The 21,653-nt window shown below is 43.0% G+C and overlaps 1 protein-coding gene across 1 annotated transcript; it reads left to right on the top strand.

Annotated features, from left to right (window-relative positions):
• The first annotated feature begins 4,101 nt into the window (after nucleotides 1-4,101).
• Nucleotides 4,102-21,341, top strand: LOC308627197 (myosin regulatory light chain 12B). The gene is made up of 4 exons (XM_081252986.1): nucleotides 4,102-4,245; nucleotides 13,134-13,329; nucleotides 17,641-17,802; nucleotides 18,668-21,341. The coding sequence occupies exons 2-4, from the start codon at nucleotides 13,149-13,151 to the stop codon at nucleotides 18,838-18,840; spliced, it is 516 nt and encodes a 171-aa protein (XP_081109112.1). The 5' UTR covers nucleotides 4,102-4,245; nucleotides 13,134-13,148; the 3' UTR covers nucleotides 18,841-21,341.
• The last annotated feature ends 312 nt before the right edge of the window (nucleotides 21,342-21,653 follow it).

Below are 21,653 nucleotides of genomic sequence, written 5' to 3'. Positions count from 1 at the left end.
TCCTAAATTTCGTTCAGTGGTTTAAGCAAAGTACTTTTTCCAGGGTATAGCCATGATGCTGAAATTGTTGAACTAAATTTACATTTCAACTGAAAAAAATATATAACTTCTGCTTTGTTAACAAATTTCCAGTCAAGAACAAATAACATTGTTTCCATACTGAAAAAAAGGTAGCCTCATCTACTAAAATTATCTCTTGCAGTATCTCCACTTCCATTTCAGATAACTGCTCAAAGAACCAGCCGCCATTAGAAACAGTGGATAGTCTCTCCTGAATGAAATGTCTCCTCATTTAGTAATAGCATTCTCTATGTAGTAAGTAGGCTTTGCTTAAGTAAAGATGATTGACAGTAAAAAGCTAAAGCATCTACTCCAACAGTGCATTTGATAGAAAAACTGGTCTCCATGATGAAAGCCAGACTTGAAACAAACCATTTCAAAAGTTGTGATGAAACCAGCCTAATGGGGCAGCCTCCTTACCCACCTGCTTATGATTACATTGTCATTTGGACTCCAGGGCCCAAATTTTATTTGATCAAGGAGCCTCTATGACTGCACGAGAGCGGGAATTTATGAGTGCTACTGGGAAAAAAGGGAGCAGACCAGACAATATGAGACAAGTAAAAGCAAATTCTGGAAAGGAAAGGCAACTATTTTTTTTTTACAAAGTATGAGGGGGGAAAGGACAGCAAGAGATGTACTAGACTTTGAGAAGTGCAGGCAAGTTGTAAGAAGGATCAGATAGAAGATGGTAAAAGAGCTTAGTAGATAGAGCCACAACAGTGTTATGGAAACCAAGTGAATAATTTCAAGAGTGAGGAAGTTAGTAGTGTTAAACCACAGAAAAATCGAACACAGGAAAATTTTAATGAGGCCACTGGATTTGGCAAGTCGGTCACTTCTGCCAGAGCTGTTAAGGTAGAGTTTTGAGTGCAGAATCCATAGTGTAGCAGGAGACAGGGACAATGCCTGGGTTTGGGGGTCAGGCCAGCTGCATTTTAATCTCATTCGTGCTACGTCATGGCTTTATAACCTTAAAGTTATTTAACCTCGCTCGACCTCTATTCATTTGTAAAACTGAAGTAATGCTCTGGCTCATAATAGGAACATAATCTATTAATATATAAAGCAGCATTTTTCTGATTAGGAGCAGTATGGGTGTTTTAGAGCCAGACGTGGTTGAGTGAATAATGCCTGCTATTTGATGAGCTTTGTGTCCTTGGGCAGGTCGCCCATCCCTAAGAGTCAGTTTCCTCGCCTGTTTAACAGGGACAATACCCTCCACGTTTGTTGTGAAAATAGAAACACTAAAGCTAAACGGGTCTGGCACACAGTAGGTATTCAAATAGTGGTTATTCTGTTTACCAGCAGGGGCTGTTGGGCAGTGAGGAGAGGCTTGAAGGGAAGGCAGGACCAAAGAGCATTTCTTTAGAGATTCAAGCCTGTCTGTAGACAGAGGAAGAAGGCAAACAAGTGTAAGCAAATGAGTGAAACCAAAGGAATGGTGTGCAGGAGCTAGGAAGAGATAGAACCTAGATCACATGTTGTAAGATTCTTAGAAAAACAAAAATGGATACTGCTCCCTCTGAAAACGGGAAAGGGTAGGTGATAGGAGTTTAATCGTAGTTGGAGATTAAAAGCTGAGGTTAGGGGCTTCCCTGGTGGCGCAGTGGTTGAGAGTCCGCCTGCCGATGCAGGGGACGCGGGTTCGTGCCCCGGTCTGGGAGGATCCCACATGCCGCAGAGCGGCTGGGCCGGTGAGCCATGGCCGCTGAGCCTGCGTGTCCGGAGCCTGTGCTCCGCAACGGGAGAGGCTGCAACAGTGAGAGGCCCGCGTAACGCAAAAAAAAAAAAAAAAAAAGCTGAGGTTAGGAGAAAGGTCCATAGTGGTTTGATAGTAAATTGTCTCAAACTAGAATTTAATTAAAGGGTTGTTACGAGCATTTAATGAGAATATACATAAAATTGGTACCAAGTAGATCCTCAAATAGTTTATTTTAGATTTCCTGAGTAGGTCCAATGTGCCAGAATAGTTTGTGTCTTTCTAGATCCTCCTTAAGTGTACAATTTCTTGATTGCCCTGCAACCCTGGTTTTTATCTTTGCTGTCCTGAAAGGCATTGCTGAAGCTAATCCCATATTGAAGAAACAGCCAGTTTTCCCAAGTCCCTGTATCTTTTCATCCTAGGTTTATATGTGCCTGCTCAAATAATAGGCATCATAACTTCTCTTCCACATTTATCTACATACATCTTGTAGTTGTAGTGAATATACACCTTGTTTTATAGTTTAATGTATCTTAAATTGTCAGGTTTTGGCATACCCACCATTTTTGTTTTGAGTTTTAAGTATATTACCTTTTTTTAAACCATTCTTTTTAATGACTACAATAAACAATTATCTGGTATTTAGATATTCAGCTTTTCATTAATAAATATTAATAAGTGTTTCTTTTGAATCTAGAGAGAACACTATACCCTAGGATTATTTTTCTATAACAGTGCTCTCCAGTAGAATTTTCTGTGATGACGGAAATGCTCTCTGTGCTGTCCAATAAGGACACTAGGTCACATGTGACTACTGAGCCCTTAAAATGTGTCTAATATAACTTAAATTTACATTTAAATAGTCACATGTGGTTAGTGACCATTGTGTTGGAAAGCAGTTCTAGAAACAAATATGGAGATCAAGGTCAAAGTACAGAGTGTCTCAGCTATGATCGTACGGTGGCCAGGGTGAGGGCTTATGGTATAGTAATAGACCATACTTGGAAGAGCTCTCTGACAAAGACCTCAGAAGCCAAAATGTTCTCAGGAGTGGAAAAATATTTACTTAAATTATTGGACCGAAGGGCAGACTACAGCTAAGGAAAAGAGTAAATATTTTAGAACCAGATATGATTTCTCAGCCATTGGTTTCAAACCCTATTGAGAAAATGCATTGTTAAGGACCTTGGGGCAGTGCTAACACCGAGGAGGACCAGGGTATCAGCATCACCTGGGGCTTATTAGGAATGCAGACTCTTGCCCCACCCTCGACCTACTGAATCTGAATACCTGGGGCTGGGCTCCAGAATCTTTTAGTAGCTCCGAGGTTTTTCTTATTGGCGCTACTGTTTAAGAACTATTGCTATAGAGTGTTGAACACATGGTTCCTACCATCTAGGAATTCCTGATCAAAGATATCTAATTTTTCATCAAACTTTTCTAGAATATAGAAGACTGGATTATTCGTTCATCTCCCTGCATCCCGCACACGTTCAGGCAATCACAAGTGCTCAACGAAGTTTTGCTATTAAGTTGACTATCTTCCATTATCCGTAAATAGTATCTATCTGTAATATTCCAAGGTGAGGGAACTTGAAGGTTATAGGCACAAACAATATCTAAAACAAAAATTGAATTATGGAGCTTCGTGGTTGGTTTTGACCAAGAGCATTATATAGTGTGTGCGCGTTTGTGTGTGTGTAAATCTGCATTGTCTTTAACGAACCAAAGGAAAGCAAATAACTTGAATAAAGCTTTCCTGTGGTTGAAAGGGGAAACCGTCACCAGCCGTGGCCTGGTAAGGGCGTAAACCTGATAATCTGAGGGGTAAAACAGGAGGGGCAGGGGTAAATGATAGGACTCGGTCTGGGCGTGCAGTCTGTAAAGCAGGCGGAGACTACCCGGCCGCAGCCCTCTTACCTTCCCCAGTGTGGCGCGGGTCGGAACCTAAAAAATTGCTCGTTTTAGCTGAAGTTCAAGTGTAACCAGGCGAGGTCCACTTTTACCTGCTAACTCGGGCAGCCCTGGGTGGGCGGCGCCCGGAGACCCCCAAACCTCGAGGGCTCGCGCCCGCCCAGCCGGGTCAAATTCCAGGCCGGCCCGGGAATGCGGAAGGGCCGCGGGACACGCCGCGAGCGGCGGGGGAGGAGAGCGGGCCGCGGCGCCCCGGCCGCGCTGCGCCTGCCTCAGAACGCACGGCCCGAGAAACAACACGAAACCCCAGGCCGTGGTCGTCGGCGCCAGCCCCGCGCCCGGGTGGACAAGGTGGACTCGGCCTCGAGCAGAGCGAGAACCGCGGCGCATGCCCCCGCGCAGAGTTGGATCCCGCCGCCACTTCCGGTGCGACTTCCGGTCCGCCTCCCGAGGCAGGAAGTGCGGGTGCCGCTGCTCTATCGCTGCAGACCTGCCGCAGCCCCGCGTTCTTCGCCTCGTTCGTCTCGAGCAGGCAGTCCATTTTCTGGTGCTGGTGTCCGGCCGCGGTGAGTGGCGTTCGCCCCCCGCGCGCGACACCCCTGGGGCCGCCCCGGCGCCCCGCCCCTCCGACCGCTCGCCGCCGCCAGACCCCGGCCACCGTGCCGGCGGGCGGGGCGGGGGCTGCGGGACCTGTCGGTAGGGCAGGGAGGGTCGGCGAGGAGGTCCGGCCGCGGCCAGCCCGGGCCTGGACGTCGAGGGTACGGGAGGTTGGGGCGGATGGAACCGGGCTGGGGAACCGCCCTGCTGGCCGAGTCGGCCTGTTCTCTGCGCTGCGTCACCCGACGGCTTCACACACCTGGCGCCTCGGCGGCCGCAGCCCCGCTCCCCGCCGGCCCGGTCGGTGGGTTTGGGTGTCTCCTTCGCCCACAGGGCTGGATGCTTTGGGGGCACAGGGGTCCGCTGGTGCGTGGTTCTTGCCCGGAGCTCCGAGTTGGTACTGGCTAAATGTAACGATTTCCATAGGAGTTGTGACTCTTCGCAGCACCTTGCATCTTGTAAAGATGTACTTCATTCTTGCTGACTGAAGAAGAGAACAAATAGCAAAAATCAGGAAAGGTTTTTTGAAAAAGAGAATCTGGACCTCATTGAAGGCCTTGGACTTAGCCCTGGTGGGGAGAACTTAATATTTCTGGCTGTATCTGTGGTAGGAGGTAACAAGACCAAAAGCTCAAAAGGTGTGAATTGTGTCGTGTGAAAAGGAGACGGTGAGGAGACCAGCCCGAACGGAACAGAACTGTAATGAATAATAGTTGGAAATAGGTAGATCAGTGGGGCCTTTTCACGGATGTCTTGCAAACTTGATGAGAAATAAAAGATTATATAAGAGACATTCGGGAGTCATTTTGGATTCTTCGCTAAGGGAGTGAGATGAAGAAAGGGGTGTTTAGAGGATTAGTTTGGCAGCCTTGGTTTCGGACGGATTTGCAGTGGTCCTTTGGTAAGAAAAGAATTGTAGCATTTTAGAATTCAAAAGAAACTTACAGGTTATCTTTCGTTTTATTATTGAAACCCAGCGAGGTGAGATAATTTGCCCAGGGTCACTTGAGGGGTTCACCTGCTGCCACCCATTTTCTCTGAGCATTAGGTGGACGTTCCTCATGGTTAAGTGCACGGCTTCTTGTTTGTTCTGGCTCTGTTGAATAAAACAGCTTCTGTGATGACCTACTCGATACGCATTTATGCTTTAATGAGACTCAGTGTGGACAAGAGGAACTGCAACTTCTGAAGGACAGGTCCCAGGTGAGGGTTGCTGGGCTTAGGAAAGATAAAAGGACTGGGATCCCCTAAATGGAGCCGGTTGTCCCTCTCCCAAGATTCGAAGACAGCATATATCTAGGGATGATTTTCATTGCCGGCAGCTTTGGGGTCTTCCTTCCCCGTTCCGCACTTTAGATGTGGTGGCTTTGCTTCTTACCCCCAACCACCTCTCCACATTTTCATGGTGGAGAAATTCTGCCGCCTACATGCAGGATGTTCGGAGCTAGTGGTGCAAGCTCTGGGCTAGACTTCCTGAGTATGATCCTGCATCTAAACTCTACCTTTTTCTAGCTGTGGCTGCAGACAGATTATTTATTCTCTTCGCCCTAATTTTTCATCTGAGAAATGGGGATAATAGCAGTGCCTATGTAATAAGTTGTTGTGAGAATTACATATATTAATACATATGAAATGCTTAGACCAGTGCCTAGCACATATTTAGCACTCTTATTAGTACTCTTTGTTCCAGGTACTTTTTGTTATGGATTTCTTGGGGAGAGTCCAGTGGAGTTTATGCTGAACCATGGGTAGACCATAGAGAAAAGCCATATTTTGGGGAGTCATATCCAGGGGGTGATGGGAATGTTGAAGAAGGGGTGACTGTTGCACTTAGAAGAGGAACCCACAGAACTTGGAGAGAAATTGAATAGAAGGAATCAAAATTTGCTAACAAGGAACAGAAAATTTCCCTACCCAGTGCAAACTTGGCTGTGGCCCCTTTGAGGTTTTAAAATTTCTTTGGCTATAATTCTGAAATAAAGGCATTGCCCTATTGAATATTAAAGACGCCAAGGAAACACAACGGCTTTATTAGTTTTCTATAGCTATATAACAAATTACCCCCAAACCTAGCACCTTAAGAAAACAATAAAGAGCTTCTGAGGGTCAGGAATTCCAGGGCAGCTTAGCTGGGCAGCTCTGGTTCTGGCTCAGGATCTCCTGGAGTTGCAGTCCAGATGTCAGCTGGGTTTGCAGTCATTTGAAAGAGGATCAACCTCCAAGATGGCTGACTCACCTGGCTGGCAAGTTGGTGCTGGCTGTTGGCAGGAGGCCTCAGTTCCCTGCCACATGGACCTCTCCTTGGGGTTGTGTAGTACCCTATAGACCTGGTGCTGGCTTTCCTCAGATTGAGTGATCTGAGAGAGAGCGTGGTAGAACCTGCAACATCTACAATATTATGACAAAGTCGCACTCCATCGTTTTCACAATATCCTATTAGTTATGAAGGGTGGCAGAATATGCCACCCCAAGATGTGCCTCTTTGGCATGAAGATTATTTTGAGCTGAAGGCAATTGAGAAGAAAGCAGACACAAGAAGGGCTCTTTGCCCTCCCCCAGTGTGCCTAAAAGCAGGACACACATTTACAAAGGTGTTCTTCTTTTCCTCTCTACCAGGCAGGACAAAGGTTACTCTCTGGAGACAACTTTAGACTCTTAATGGAGAAGGGCGTGACTTAAATCTACTAGAGAAGCCTTACTCTTGTTTATACTGTGCTTTTAACCTTCCCTACCTAGCCTCTCCCCTCCACACATGCCTTTCTTCTTTTGACTTCAGCTGAAGATGATATTTAAGCCAGAGTTCTAAGCCACCTCTGAGAGTTGGATTTTCCCTGGGTATCTCCCCATGTATACATGAGGTATACATGTTAATAAATGTGTGTTTGTTTTTCTGTTATTAATCTGTTATTACAAGGCATCAACCAAGAACTCAGAACCACAGTCAGTGCCTTCTAAGTGTTTAACTCAGTGGTTCTCAACCGTCACTGTATATTGGAATCACCTGCTGCATTTTAAAAATACAGATTCATAGACTTCACCTGTAGACATTCAGTTTCAGTTGTACTAGACCAGGACCTGGACATCACTTTTTAAAAACTTCCAAGATGGGACTTTCCCTGGCAGTCCAGTGGTTAAGACTTCGCCTTCCAATGCAGGGGGTGTGGGTTCAACCCCTGGTCAGGGAGCTAGATCCCACATGCCTCCTGTCCAAAAAACATAAAAAACAGAAGCAATATTGTAACAAAGACTTTTAAAAAAAAAAGCTTCCAAGATGATTCTAATGTGCAGCCAAGATTGAAACCAGAGGTTAACTGTTGTGAGAGCCATATTCACCCGCCATGTGGTAGCAGCCCCTAGCTGCCTTAGGTGTTTCATAGGTAGCTAATAGAATATGCTCCCTGAGCATCGTTTCCAGGCTTCCAATAAAGCCATATAGGCTGGATGAAGTTCACAAGCAGTTTCTGCTTATTAATGATTATAGTGCCCATGTTTTGATTTGCATATCAGTATAGCAGGTGATTTTGAAAAAATTTAGATTATGACCTAAATATGTTGACGCCACAACTACCTATAATACCGGTATTCCTATATCCCTGCCCTTCTTTAACCTCTAAAAATACTACATATAACCTTTAGTTCACTCTGTATCAGAAATTTACAAAAATAATGAGATAAAAATTTTGAAGAGGAAGTAAGACTTCTGTTTATTCCCGTTAAAGCGTATTCATTACCTTATATGCTATGTTCTAAATGGATATTTTTTGTAACTAAGGATGGGGTTTGGTGGGGTTTTTTCCTTGAATATTTATAGGTCAAGTAGTAATTTCACAGTCTTAGGTAAAGATTTCAAGCCTTTACCTACCATGTCAAACCAAAACCATGACTGATAGGAAATACTGCCATTTGAAAAAACCCAGAACCAGGGCTGCAACATTGCACGGTTGCAGGGAGGGCCATTCATATCTTATTCTCTTCCCATTCCACTGTGCACTTCTAGTCTATACATTGGTTTCCCCAGCATAGTTTGAATTTATTTGAAAACTCAGTTTCACTAGGAATTAAATTTAGAGGAAAGCAGCTGCTCAGAAATCAGTGTTAGACTATATTGGTAAGTACTGAAAGTTTAAGAATTTTTTTGTGGTAAAAAAAATAACTAGCAGAATTGTATGAAGTAAAAAATATATAGGTAAAATCACCTTTAACAAATGGGGTTGGATTCTAGCTCTGCCACCAGGTGACCTTGGGCAAGTTGTTTAACATATTTTGATACTCAGTTCTTCCATGTGTAAAGCAGGTGTGTTGAATTTAGTGCACCCGAGTACCTAGCATAGATGTCACTCAGCAAATGGTAGTAGCCATAAGTTGAGTAGACTTTTAATTCTCTCTGGTCCTAAGGCATTTGGGGGCTAGAAAAATAGCGAGAACAAATACATGAGTTAAACTCATGCATGGTGCCTTGGGCATATACTAGTACCAGTAGTTTGGTGTTGCTGAAGGAGAAGTACAAAGTAGAGAATGGCTAGCGATGAGGCTGAAAGGTCATTCTAGAGCAGGGAAAGGTGTGTGTGCCATGCTCAGGAACTTGTACTTTGGCCTATAGGCAGTGGAGAGCCGACAGTTTCTCAAAAGGAAATGATATGGTCATATTCATGTTTTACATACCTCTGGCTGGAAGATAAAGGATAGTCTAGAGGGGACCAAAAAGCATGGAGGTTGGTTATTTGGCCATCGAAATATTCTACACAAAGAGGTGATGAGGGCCCAGCATAGGGTGGTGGCAGAAGAATGAGGAAGATGAGCAAATCTGATGAATCTTTAAGAGGCAGGCTTGGTTCATCAGTGAGAGGGATGAGTCGGGGATGACTTGCACGTTTCTGGCTTGGTGAGGGCGTAAACGATGGTGCCATTAACTGACAGGAAACAGAAAGTTGAGAAAGTTTAGGAGGGGAAGATAATGAATTCTGTTTCTAACACGTTGATTCTGAATGTCTGGGATATCAAAATGGGTGCCTTTCACAAGCACAGTTGGCTGTTTGATTCCACAGCTCAAGGGAAGGGTCAGCCCTGAGGATACGGACATGGGAGTCATAAGTGTTGTCAGGACAGTGAGAGCCAATGAGATCATCCAAGGAACACAGAGTGAAAAGAATTTAATAAGCCATGGACTGTGAGAATACTCGAAAACGTGAATATTTAAGTGAGTGGAGAAGATAAGAGCCTAACAAGAAAATGGAGGAGGACCAGGCATAGAAATAGAACTGAGCGGAGGTTGGTGTCACCTAAAATGTCACAGCATTTTACTGAAACTAAATGTGATCTTCAGGAGTCTCCCTTGTTAGAGTGTAAAGTGTTAAAGGCTGGGAACCTTGGGCTCTCGTTCCATTGGGACAGTTCATTTCTACTGTTACAGTTCATCAAGGCCAAGGGTTGTTGAGGCCTGAAGAGAAGAGGGATTAAATGGTGTCAAATATAGCAGAATGGTCCAAGGAGACTTAGACCAGGTTTGACAATGGGAAAGCACTTGCAAATAGAGAAGAGAAATCCAGATTGTGATGAGTGGGAAGTGAGAAAGTGGAGAAAGCCAAGATATTTATCTCAGAAGCTAAGGACAGAGAGGGTGGTAGTTTCTTTGGGGGCCAGAGTTCTCTTTAGATTGACTGTTTTGCTACAACCTTGCCTCACTTTTCAGCTGAGGTTTTATTATCAGTTGATATTTTCTGTGTGTACTTTGTATATTTATATACAAATATAAATGTGCACTGGTTTTAAATGAAGTACAGAGAAAACGTAAACTTTTTCTTTTTAAAGAGATCATGGTGTCATTTCATTGAGCCATACCTGCTCTGTAACAGGTTTTGAATGGGGGCTCAGACTTGCTCACGGTATAATGGCTTTTCTAGCCTTACTGGGTTACCTCCTCATTCTCTCTCCCAGGCATTTTCCGTAATAAAGATTCTTGCATGTGCAGACCCTTCTTGGCATCAGCTTCTTGGAGAACTCCAACTAAGCTTCAGAAATGTTTAAATATAATATACTTTTGGGTTAGCTGTAGCGTTAGCATGAAACAATTGATTATTTTTTAAAAATAAAGATTTTCTCTTTGGGAGGTTTTTCTAAATGACTATTGCAGACATAGTTTGCTGATACTGAGGGAGAGAACTAATTCTTGGCTTCAGATCTACTGTCTTTTATATCTTTTGAATCTTGAAGAAATAGAATCATAGAATTTTTAGCATGAGAAAAAATTTTAATCCAACAGTTCTGAAATGTGAGGAAGAATTAAAGCAGAGTCAGGTGCCTTGCTAGTGGACCACATTCTGTCTCCGATTGAATCTTCAATATAACTGTCACATGACTAGCTAGTTACAGCAAGGAGAAGAAATTAACATTTACTCAGGCCATGTATGTCCCCAGGGGAAGGAGTTGAAATGTTAAAGTAAGGACTCTAAGGCTGATGTGCTTCAAAACTGCAAACAGGGCTTCCCTGGTGGCGCAGTGGTTGAGAGTCCACCTGCTGATGCAGGGGGGTTCGTGCCCCGGTCCGGGAAGATCCCACATGCCGCGGAGCGGCTAGGCCCGTCAGCCATGGCCGCTGAGCCTGCGCGTCCGGAGCCTGTGCTCCGCAATGGGAGAGGCCATAACAGTGAGAGGCCCGGTACCGCAAACAAACAAACAAACAAACAAACTGCAAACAAACTAAAACAATGTAGGTTAAAAGTCCAAGACCTGAAGTCCCGGAGACCCAGGTCCAGAATTCCCTTGCCCAGCCACTGCCCTCACCAGTCATCTGCTTTCACACTGAGAGGCTGCAGAGTTAGAGAACCAGTCCCCAAGGCCACCCTCATTTCTGACACCAATTCCAAGTTTCGTTCCCCAAGACGACCCTCAGGTTCAGTAATTCGCTAGGACTTAACAGAACTCACTGAAAGCTGTTACACCTATGGTTATGGTTTACTGCAGTAAAAGGATTCAGATTAAAGTCAACCAAGGGAAGAGACTCGTGGTATGGAGTCCAGGAGAATTCCAAATGCTTAGCTTCCAGTGGTCCTTTCCATGGGCAGTGTTGACCTCTCCTGGCAGCAAGGCGTGATGGTGAGCATGGAGTATGGCCTGGCACAGAGCTTGCTTGACCCTTCATAGCCATAGTTTTTACTGCGGCTCTGTCCCCTAGATACTGTCCCCACTCCTAGGCTGACTTCAGTCTCCAGTTCCTCTAGAGGCCAAGCTGATTAACACCTGACCCAGAGCCCCCATGATAAATCACATTGTTAGACTCTCTGGTGTGACCCAAGACCCCAGATATACCAGGCAGAACGTTCTAAGGGCTTAGAGATTACCTCCCAGGAGCTGAGGACAGAGGCCAGACCTCTCTTTGGGCAAAATTAAATTCTTTACTACACAAGGGCCATTGATTTTTTTTTTTTTTAAACCTAGGTAGTACCTACCTCATAGGGCAGTTGTGAACATTGGATAAGACAGTGGAGCAAACAATTATTCTGGTGTCCATGGATTTTCAAGAAATGGTGAAGCTGAGATTCAGGCTCAAGATTTTTCCTATTCCGAAGCCAGGAGTATTTTCGTGTTGTATTTATTTACATCATTTAAAACTGCAAATAAAAATGGAATGAGAAGGGAATTCCCTGGCGATCCCGTGGTTAGGACTCGGAGCTTTCACAGTCAGGGCCCGGGTTCAGTCCCCGGTTGGGTAACTAAGATCCTGCAAGCCACGTGGTGGGCCAAAAAAAAAAAAAAAAAGGATTGAGAAGTGTCCATTCTATTTGACATTTAAAACATTGGTGGCTTTCAGTAGAGTATCAGGGGCTACCACTAAAGGTGTATTACAGAGAATTGAGGAGCGATTGGGAAGATGAGAAAATGGAAAGAGTTGAGTAGTAGGATACTATTCTAAAAGTTTTGTCAAGGGAAAGGGGGAATGAGGATGTAGCTAGAAGGGATACAAGACTAAAGATACATTTTGATGATTTTTTTAAAAATATATATTTATTTATTTTGGCTTCACTGGGTCTTAGTTGTGGCATGTGGGATATTTAGTTGCGGTACGCAGGATCTTTAGTTGCAGCATGTGGATTTCTTAGTTGCGGCATGCATGTGGGATCTAGTTCCCTGACCAGGGATCGAACCTGGGCCCTCTGCATTGGGAGTGCAGAGTCTCATCCACTGGACCACCAGGGAAGTCCCATTGATTTTTTTTTAATGAGAGCCTTTTGAGCATGTACCTTATAGTAACTATACTAGTCTCTTTGCATATGTTATCTCATTTAATTCTCACTTGCATTAGAGTAGATATTGTGTTTTGCTGTAAAACTGAGGGTCAAGTGAGGTTCCCTGGTTTTCAGACTATTTTTTGGAAGAAACCAAGGCTCAGAGAGGTTATGCAATATTGGTAGTAAAATGAAATTAAAAGGTGTACCTACTGCATAGGATTGTTGTGAGGGTTAAATGGGACAATCCTTGTGAAAGTAAGATGTCCGCTTTGGAGCCTTTCTCTTTAGGGGAGCCCCCTGCTGCTTGGCACGTAGTAGCACTCGGTAAATGCGATTTATTGCTACGTGCTTTAAAACTCATTCACCTTTAATAAAAATGAGGTTCGTGAAATTTGGGATGAAGCCACATCAATAATTTCTATTCTGTTTCTTCAAAACTGCTTTTGTCCTAGCTGTTTAATTGTGACATTGGAAATAAAGTTTATATGTATATTCCTACCCAAATAAAGTAATAATTCTACAATACATTGAAATATTTTTACTCACTAACTTTAGGTGTTGTGAGTTCTTTTTTTTGCTTTATGTTTTTATGCATTCTGTTTCGCTTTATGTTCTTTTCTTTTTAACTCTAGGATTAAACCGCCACCATGTCTAGCAAAAAGGCAAAGACCAAGACCAAGAAGCGCCCCCAGCGCGCAACCTCCAACGTGTTCGCCATGTTTGACCAGTCACAGATTCAGGAGTTTAAGGAGGCCTTCAACATGATCGATCAGAATAGAGATGGTTTCATCGACAAGGAAGACTTACATGATATGCTTGCTTCGCTAGGTAGACTTTTATGTTCTTAATATTCCTCCTTCCCCCAAATAACTAGCATTTTATGAATTATTTTTTGTGTGATGTACAGGTATTAATCTCCTGGTCTCAAAGGCCTCTTGAGAGATGTTGGGTGGGAGGCACCATACTGAGGCTTGGCCTGTCATAAGAGGATACGCCTTCAGGGGTGGGGGCCTGGCTGCCACTGTGGCTAGGCAGGCTTCCGTCCCTGTTAGCTAAATATGATAGGTCTACAAGGTGAAAAGCCAGAGGATGACTAGATGGCAAGATACCAGAATCTTAAACAGGAAATGTGGACAATAATATGTACAAAGTAATAAAAGTTAAGGACAGGTTATATGACAGAGGTGACAGTCACAAGTGATAACGACCATCTCAGGGAGGAAGGGCAGTGCTCCTAAAAAAAGGGAACACAGGGAAGGGGGCTTCCACAATTTATATATATCTTTTATAATTAAAAGAAAATGTAAAGATAGAAGATTTATCCATTTATTTTTGCACATTTATTTAGCTATAGTTGATTTACAATATTGTGTTAGTTTCAGGTGTACAGCTTCAGATTCTTTTCCACTGTAGATTATTGCAAGATATTAAGTATAGTTCCTTGTGCTATACAGTAAATCCTGTTGTTTATCTGTTTTTTGTATAGTGGTGTGTATCTATTAATCCCAAACCCCTAATTTATCCCTCCCCCCACACCTTTCCCCTTTGGTAACCATAAGTTTGTTTTCTATGTCTGTAAGTCTGTTTCTGTTTTGTAAATAAGTTGATTTGTAATTTTTTTTTTAGATTCCACATACAAGTGATATCATATAACATTTGTCTTTGCCTGCCTGACTGACTTCACGTAGTATGATCATCTCTAGGCCCATCCATGTTGTTTCAAATGGCAATATTTCATTTAAAGATACAGGATTTAAAGCAAACATAAACTGCCCTTTGTCATTCTGGCTATGTTGGTGTTAATTTACTGTTGCTTATATGATTTTGTTGTTTTGATCTTAAGGAAAGAGGGGAAAGTCCTCCATGTCCTGCCTGAATTGTCACTGATTTTACAGTTAGAAGAAAGGAGTATCAAGTCAGGGTGTTCTTGATAGGCCAGAATGACAGGCAGGGAAGGGGGCACAGGTCAGGGATGGCCCACAGTTAGGCTCTGCACTCTAACGTTTCTGTGTCTGACCATGATCCAGAAAGGGCAGTTCAAGGGCCAGAGGACAAAGAGAGAGAATTTGTTACTTTTTTCTTTTTAGTAACCACATGATTTTGTTCCTCTCTTTTATTTTTATTTTTTTCTCCTAGCATGTTATTTTGAATTTTTTTTTTTTTTTTTCCCCAGTACGCGGGCCTCTCACTGTTGTGGCCTCTCCCGTTGCAGAACACAGGCTCCAGACGCGCAGGCTCAGTGGCCATGGCTCACGGGCCCAGCCGCTCCGCGGCATGTGGGATCTTCCCAGACCAGGGCACGAACCCGTGTCCCCTGCATCGGCAGGTGGACTCTCAACCACTGTGCCACCAGGGAAGCCCTGACATTTTTTAAGCCTATAAAAAGTTGAAAGAACGGTATAATGAACACACATCCATCCTTTACCCAGATTCACAAGCTGTTAACATTTTGCAACATTGCCTTTATTCAGAGTGAGAGTTGAGTCTTGCAACATTGCCTTTATTCAGAGTGAGAGTTGAGTCAAGATACTTATCTGACTTGTTGACTTGCAGGTGGGGTGGATCCCAGTGTTTTCCACACTCTGAATAGCTAAGTACTAAGTGTCCTTTGGGGAGCAGGTCACTACTGAAGAAGACCACCGAGGAGAATTGAGGGCCTGAGTTGTATTACAAAGATCGAACACTCAAGCCTGTCCCCTGGTCCTAATAGATGCTCAGTTAATTTTTGTTGGATGAATGAGTGATGATAGAGTAAGAGACTGACTTTTGGGGAGTGCCATGCCTTTAGAGATACATATTTACCTTTTAAATCAACAAATTATACTAGATGCCTTGAATGGGTCCATAGGTGCTTAGCCTAAGCCAATTCATTTTAAATCCCTGTGTCTTTTTCATACCCATGTTCTCTTGACACCTTTGGGTTACACTTTTTACCCCCAAAAATTGCTGCAAGAGAGTCGGGATAAATCTGGAGGTAGAAAAGTAGTCCTTTTTAGCTACTTTCACTTACTCGAAGAATCTTGAGATTAATTTTGGGCTAATTTTGTATCGATATGTAGAATAGGTATAATGAGTGAAGGTTGTAATGCAGTAAGACAGATGCCAACTCGGCACTTAAATTTCACCCAAATTCCCGGGAGTAAAACTTACATATGAACCATAATTCTAGATTTGACTATCATTAGCACTTAGTTGGGTATAATAGTGAGATGCTGACATAGATGCTCTTTTCATGGAGAATCATACAAACTTAATGTTGGAAGGGACCTTTCAGATACCAAGTTTAACTAGTCCATGTTATAGATAAAAAGTAAACCCTAGACAGTTTCCACCTTGTCCCAGGGCACACAGTCAGTGGCAGAACTGAGATTCAAACTCACTATTCCAGACCCTTCGTTCAGTGCTGCTTTTCTGCACCATGTGGACCTCACAAATGCCAGGACAAAGAGAAGCTCTTTGTTACTCCCACCATATGTGGCCATTCCAGGGGAATTTCTCCCAACTTCGAGGGGAGGGTCAGGGGAGTTCCCTCACCACCGTACCGGAAGAGGAAGAAGTGTCCTTGGTGGGAACTGAGATTAAGATTTCCCATCATGAACGATACTAAACAAGACTATATTTCAGCAATACGAGTAAACAGCATCTGGGGATATGTCTGACAACCAAATAGAACATAACATTGTTTAAAATGAGCTCCCAGGGACTTCCCTGGTGGTGCAGTCATTGAGAATCCGCCTGCCAATGCAGGGGACACGGGTTCGAGCCCTGGTCCAAGAAGATCCCACATGCTGCGGAGCAACTAAGCCCATGTACCACAACTACTGAACCTGCACTCTAGAGCCCACGTGCCACACTACTGAAGCCTGCATGCCTAGAGCCTGTGCTCCGCAACAAGAGAAGCCACCGCAATGAGAAGCCTGTGCACCACAACGAAGAGTAGCCCCCGCTCACCGCAACTAGAGAAAGCCCACGCTCAGCAACGAAGACCCAATGCAGCCATAAATAAATAATAAATTGATTAATTAATTAATTAATTTTAAAAATAAATAAAATGAGCTCCCAGTTCTAAACCAACCTAATAGTTTCAGCTTAAATGACCAACTTATAAATAAATTGTTTGAAGCATACCAATTATAGGCAACTTACTGCAGTTAGAAATATGAATATTTAGATTTTTTAAATAACCAGTATTGAAATGCCCTGATGGGTCTTTAATGTTATCAGCATTCAAGATGTAATAATGTGGCATTACCTGGTTCATAGTTTCATGTGTTTGTTTTATTTTTAATGAAAAATAGTGAAGGAAAAGTTGCAGAAAGTATCAGTGAATGGACAGTATTCAACCTAAGCCCAGGATGCATTTTATTTATGATGTATCAAAGATTTTTTTATGTTGTTAAAAATTGTCTTTTTTAAATGTTCTTAATGTGAGTTAATTGAAATATTAGTTTCGTGTGATGGTGATGTAACTTTTTTTTTTTTTTTTTTTTTTTTTTTTTTTTTTTTTTAAATTTTTATTTATTTATTTATTCATTTATTTATGGCTGTGTTGGCTCTTCGTTTCTGTGCAAGGGCTTTCTCTAGTTGCGGCAAGTGGGGGCCACTCCTCATCGCAGTGCGCGGGCCTCTCACTATCGCGGCCTCTCGTTGCGGAGCACAGGCTCCAGACGCGCAGGCTCAGTATTTGTGGCTCACTGGGCTAGTTGCTCCGCGGCATGTGGGATCTTCCCAGACCAGGGCTCGAACCCGTGTCCCCTGCATTGGCAGGCAGATTCTCAACCACTGTGCCACCAGGGAAGCCCAATGTAACTTTTAAAAATATGTTGGGGAGGGCCTCCCTGGTGGCGCAGTGGTTGAGAGTCCGCCTGCCGATGCAGGGGATACGGGTTCGTGCCCCGGTCTGGGAGGATCCCATATGCCGCGGAGCGGCTGGGCCCGTGAGCCATGGCCGCTGGGCCTGCGCGTCCGGAGCCTGTGCTCCGCAACGGGAGAGGCCACAACAGTGAGAGGCCCGCATACCGCAAAAAGAAAAAAAAAAAAAAAAAAAAAAAAATATGTTGGGGAACATAACAATAACAGAATAATTATTTATTGAAATGAGTTCTTTGTCCTTAAATGTTAAAATGTGCAATTTTATAGGGAAGAATCCAACCGACGCGTACCTCGAAGCCATGATGAATGAGGCTCCAGGGCCCATAAACTTCACCATGTTCCTTACCATGTTTGGGGAGAAGCTGAATGGCACAGACCCAGAAGATGTCATCAGAAACGCTTTTGCTTGCTTTGATGAAGAAGCAACTGGTGAGCACTCTTTGTTTATGCCCCGCCTCATTCCAGACTATGTGAAACACTTTTTAGGGAATGAGGAAGATTGGCAAAATATAAATTTTTAAAAATGAGTAGAGGGAAACTATCATTTACGGTAGGACAGTCGACCAAGAATGGCTAGAACACAGGTATGTAGGTCATAAAGCTACATGGTTTGTGGTGTTAATCTTTGAATCTGGTTCTGAGCTTCCTGAAAGCCAAATGGAGAATTGTCTTTTAAATCGTGTTTCTTAGACAGTATACTGCTTCAAGAGACTTTGAGTTTCACCAGAAAGTATACTTAACTAACCTGGACAATTAAAATCTTCATTTTTTTCCCTTATTATTTAAAATGTGTGAAGAAAGCCCGGCTGTTCCGTTTTCTGACTTCTCTCGTTTTCCCCTTTGCTTGTGCGTTAACCCTCTGCTCAGCCACGCGCATCGCCTCCTCACATACACCTCGCCTCCTCCTTCCTGCTTCCCCCTTGCTACCTATTAAAACTGCACCGGCCTTCGTGCACGTTTGGTCTTGGCAACGCTGCCCTTTTATTCTGGGTATCTGCCTTTTTTTTAATATCTCTGAAATACAAGGTACTTTTTTCTCCTCTGGAAAATACTGGCTTCAAATTAATTTTGTAAGCGTATGATCTACTAACTGACTTTGTAAATGATTTAATCTAATATTAATAAAGAACTCTAAAAATAATAGGAAAAGATAAAGATATGGTTATATATTGCTTTATTTTGTTCAGGTAAGTATGTATGTTCTGAAATATCTTGTAAGATTGACCTAGTTGAGAACCAAATCATTAAAGTGCCGGGAGGTGTTCACAACTCCCCTTTTTCTGCTGCCTTCCAGGCACCATTCAGGAGGATTACCTGCGAGAGCTGCTGACCACAATGGGAGATCGGTTTACGGATGAGGAAGTGGACGAGCTGTATAGAGAAGCACCTATTGACAAAAAGGGGAATTTCAATTACATTGAGTTCACGCGCATCCTTAAACATGGAGCGAAAGACAAAGATGATTGAAAAGAACTTGAGCTAAAACTTTCCAATTACTTTGTCTTACTCTGTTTTATTTCCCATTCACTTCCCCCCTCATAGACCTGTTGCATGCAACTTAGTTTCACAGCTTTGCCTCTTTTTCGGTGTATTTATTCTAGACCTTTCTGCCACTTAGCACTTGTATAATCAGACTGCAAATGGAGATGAGGTTGTAAATTGTATTGAGAAAAAGGATTGGGAATAAAAATCGACAAATGTGAAAGCCCAGGAAAATATATCCGGTATTTCTGGTTTTGCTGGATTTTTACATTTTTATATAATAAAAATGCTATTTTGAAATAAAGATTATGCTGACTCAAATGTAATATAATGGAAAGTTAAATAACTGGTAGTTGGTGGTAGTCCTTTTTTTAGATTTTCAAGTTCGTATAATTCAGATTCCATAGTAAAACTGATTGTTCACATGTATGGGACAGTGTTCTTGAGTATAAGTTAACATCATTATACAGTAAAAACTAGTTGTACCTTAGTTTCTTTCATGCTTATGGTAAGTCAGATGTTTAAATTATTGAATGTTAAATATAGAATGTATCTGAGAAAACACTGAATGTTTTACTGATTTGAGTCTAGGAACATGAGGCAAAATTCTGAAGAAAAGAATAGTTATTATTGAATATTTACAGTGTGTAAAGCATTACATGTAGACGATTTTCATTGACTCTTCCCAGCACCCCTGTGGGATAGAATTTTATTAGCCCTGTATTTCAAGGGGAAGAACTGAGCACCGGGGAGTCAAGTGATTGATCTGAGTCTCTGTCAGAGCTGGGACTCCAGGCCAGGGCGTCCCACTCCAGAGTGTGGATTCTGGGACCACTGTGCTGTCTCTGAAAAGCCCCAAATGCCTAAAAGATCAAGATATTTCCATTACATTCTAACATAGTTTTGTAGTCATTATTGAAATTTAAAATAACTTGGGGACATTGATTGTTGGAATAGAATTTCAGATAATTCTATCCAGGTGAAAAATAGAGGACCAAAGATTATAAGCAATATAATCTTCCAACTGCCTTCAGTTGGAAGGTGGTTCACATAGTGTAGAGTGTAGACTGGATGGAAGGTCTGAAAACCATACAGACAAGGCTGCTATGAGCTCGCTTAACATTCTCAAGGCCAAGCAATATGAGAAGTAGGAGAGAAAAACCTAAAAAAAGAAAATCCATTTAAAAAATTTCCCAACGTTGTTCAACACCTATTCCCTCTTAAATGTATTGATATTTTATCTCCTTAAAATCGATGCATTTACACGTTGTTTAACATTTGTGCTTCCGAGCTTGCTGTTGTAGGCAAATCCTTGCTATCAAATTAATTTTTCTAGGTTTTTCATCATCTTTAAGAAGAGCAGTTCCACTCTCGTGGTCTAGTTCACGAGAAGTGCTTTGCAGTTCATAAGAGTTTTCGCACTTATGACCTAATCCTCACCGCCCATTAGGTAAGTAGGGCAAGTAATATCCCTGCTTTTCATATGAGAGCTGAAGTTTAGAACAGCCAAAGCACCTGTCCGAGGTCCCACAAGAATAAGAATCCACATCTGGCTCCCTTTTCTACTTCCAAGCGTTAAGTCACATGCAGTGTCAAAACCAGAATCACCGTGTGTAGAAGGAGAAGGGGAAGCATACTGGGATCATCTTGACTGTCATTAACAAATACTTACCAGTCACCTGTTATGTGCCAGGCACTGTTCTCTGTTGGGGATAACTGGGGGGGTAGGACAAACAAGGACGCCACCCTCCTGGGGCTCAGCTCCTTAGTGGGAGATCAGGAAGGCACCTCTAAGTATCGTGGGACACAGAACTGAGCAAGTGCAGAGAGGGCCTCTGAGGTGAGATCTGAATCACGAGAAGAGGGTCCCCGTGTGGAGGTCAGGGAGGATGTTCCACTCACAGGGGACAGTCCTTCCAAGGCAGGCACTGGCAGAAGCGCTGGGAGAGCTCAAGGGAAGGACATAAGGATGGTGTTTGCTGCGTGGTCTACGTGCAGAATCATAGGGCTTTGGGCAGGGAAGAAATGTGAATTATGTTTTAAAAACTCAACCTTGCTGCTGAGTATAGAATGGAGGGCAAGAGTAGCAGCAAGAAGACTTCCAGTTAGGAGGCTGCCACTATGGTCCAGGCAAGTCAAGAGGTTGGCTTGGTCTCCAGATGGTCGCGCAGGTGGCTCTGCCGCCTGACCTATTTACTCTGCTTCAGCCTTTTCTTGTCACCAGCTCTCTGGCATCATTTTAACTGCATTTATTCTTTTGCTCTGCTTAAAGGCAGATTCGAGAAGATTGGGAAGTTGAAAAAGTTTTCAAGATTAAAAACAAGAAAAACTGTCTCTTGAATGCCTTATGTTGACCTGACGTAACCCATTCTGTTTCATCCATAGTATCTATAAAGAGAGTAGTGGAATCCAGCACACACTGTAAGGCACCTCAGCTAGGACCTTGTTCCTCTCTGGTTCAATAAATATTATGATGATGAAAACTCTATTTTACTATCTTTCCTTTTTTGAGAACAACTTAGTAATGATCTCTAAAATTGACAATTGATGCCTTGGCCATCACAATTGGAATGTGTGTGTGTTTGTACTCAGGTAGTTAAAACTATGCTGAACGGTTGCTCTGTATTAAGCATGTACACTACTGGCCTTTGAGGTAGGTTTTTGTTTTGTTTTAATTATCCTTGTTCTACAGATAAAGCACTGAGGCGCAGAGAAGTAACTTACCCAGGTTACACAGGTAGGAACCAGTGGGACCGTAATTTGAGTCCAGTCAGTCGAGCTCCCGAACCTGCCCTCTC

The sequence above is a fragment of the Mesoplodon bidens genome, assembly GCF_964165515.1.
Source record: "Mesoplodon bidens genome assembly, chromosome: 13".
Lineage (NCBI taxonomy): Eukaryota > Metazoa > Chordata > Mammalia > Artiodactyla > Ziphiidae > Mesoplodon > Mesoplodon bidens.
The sequence above is the reverse complement of the archived record's forward strand: the minus strand, read 5'-3'. Positions and strand labels throughout refer to the sequence as shown.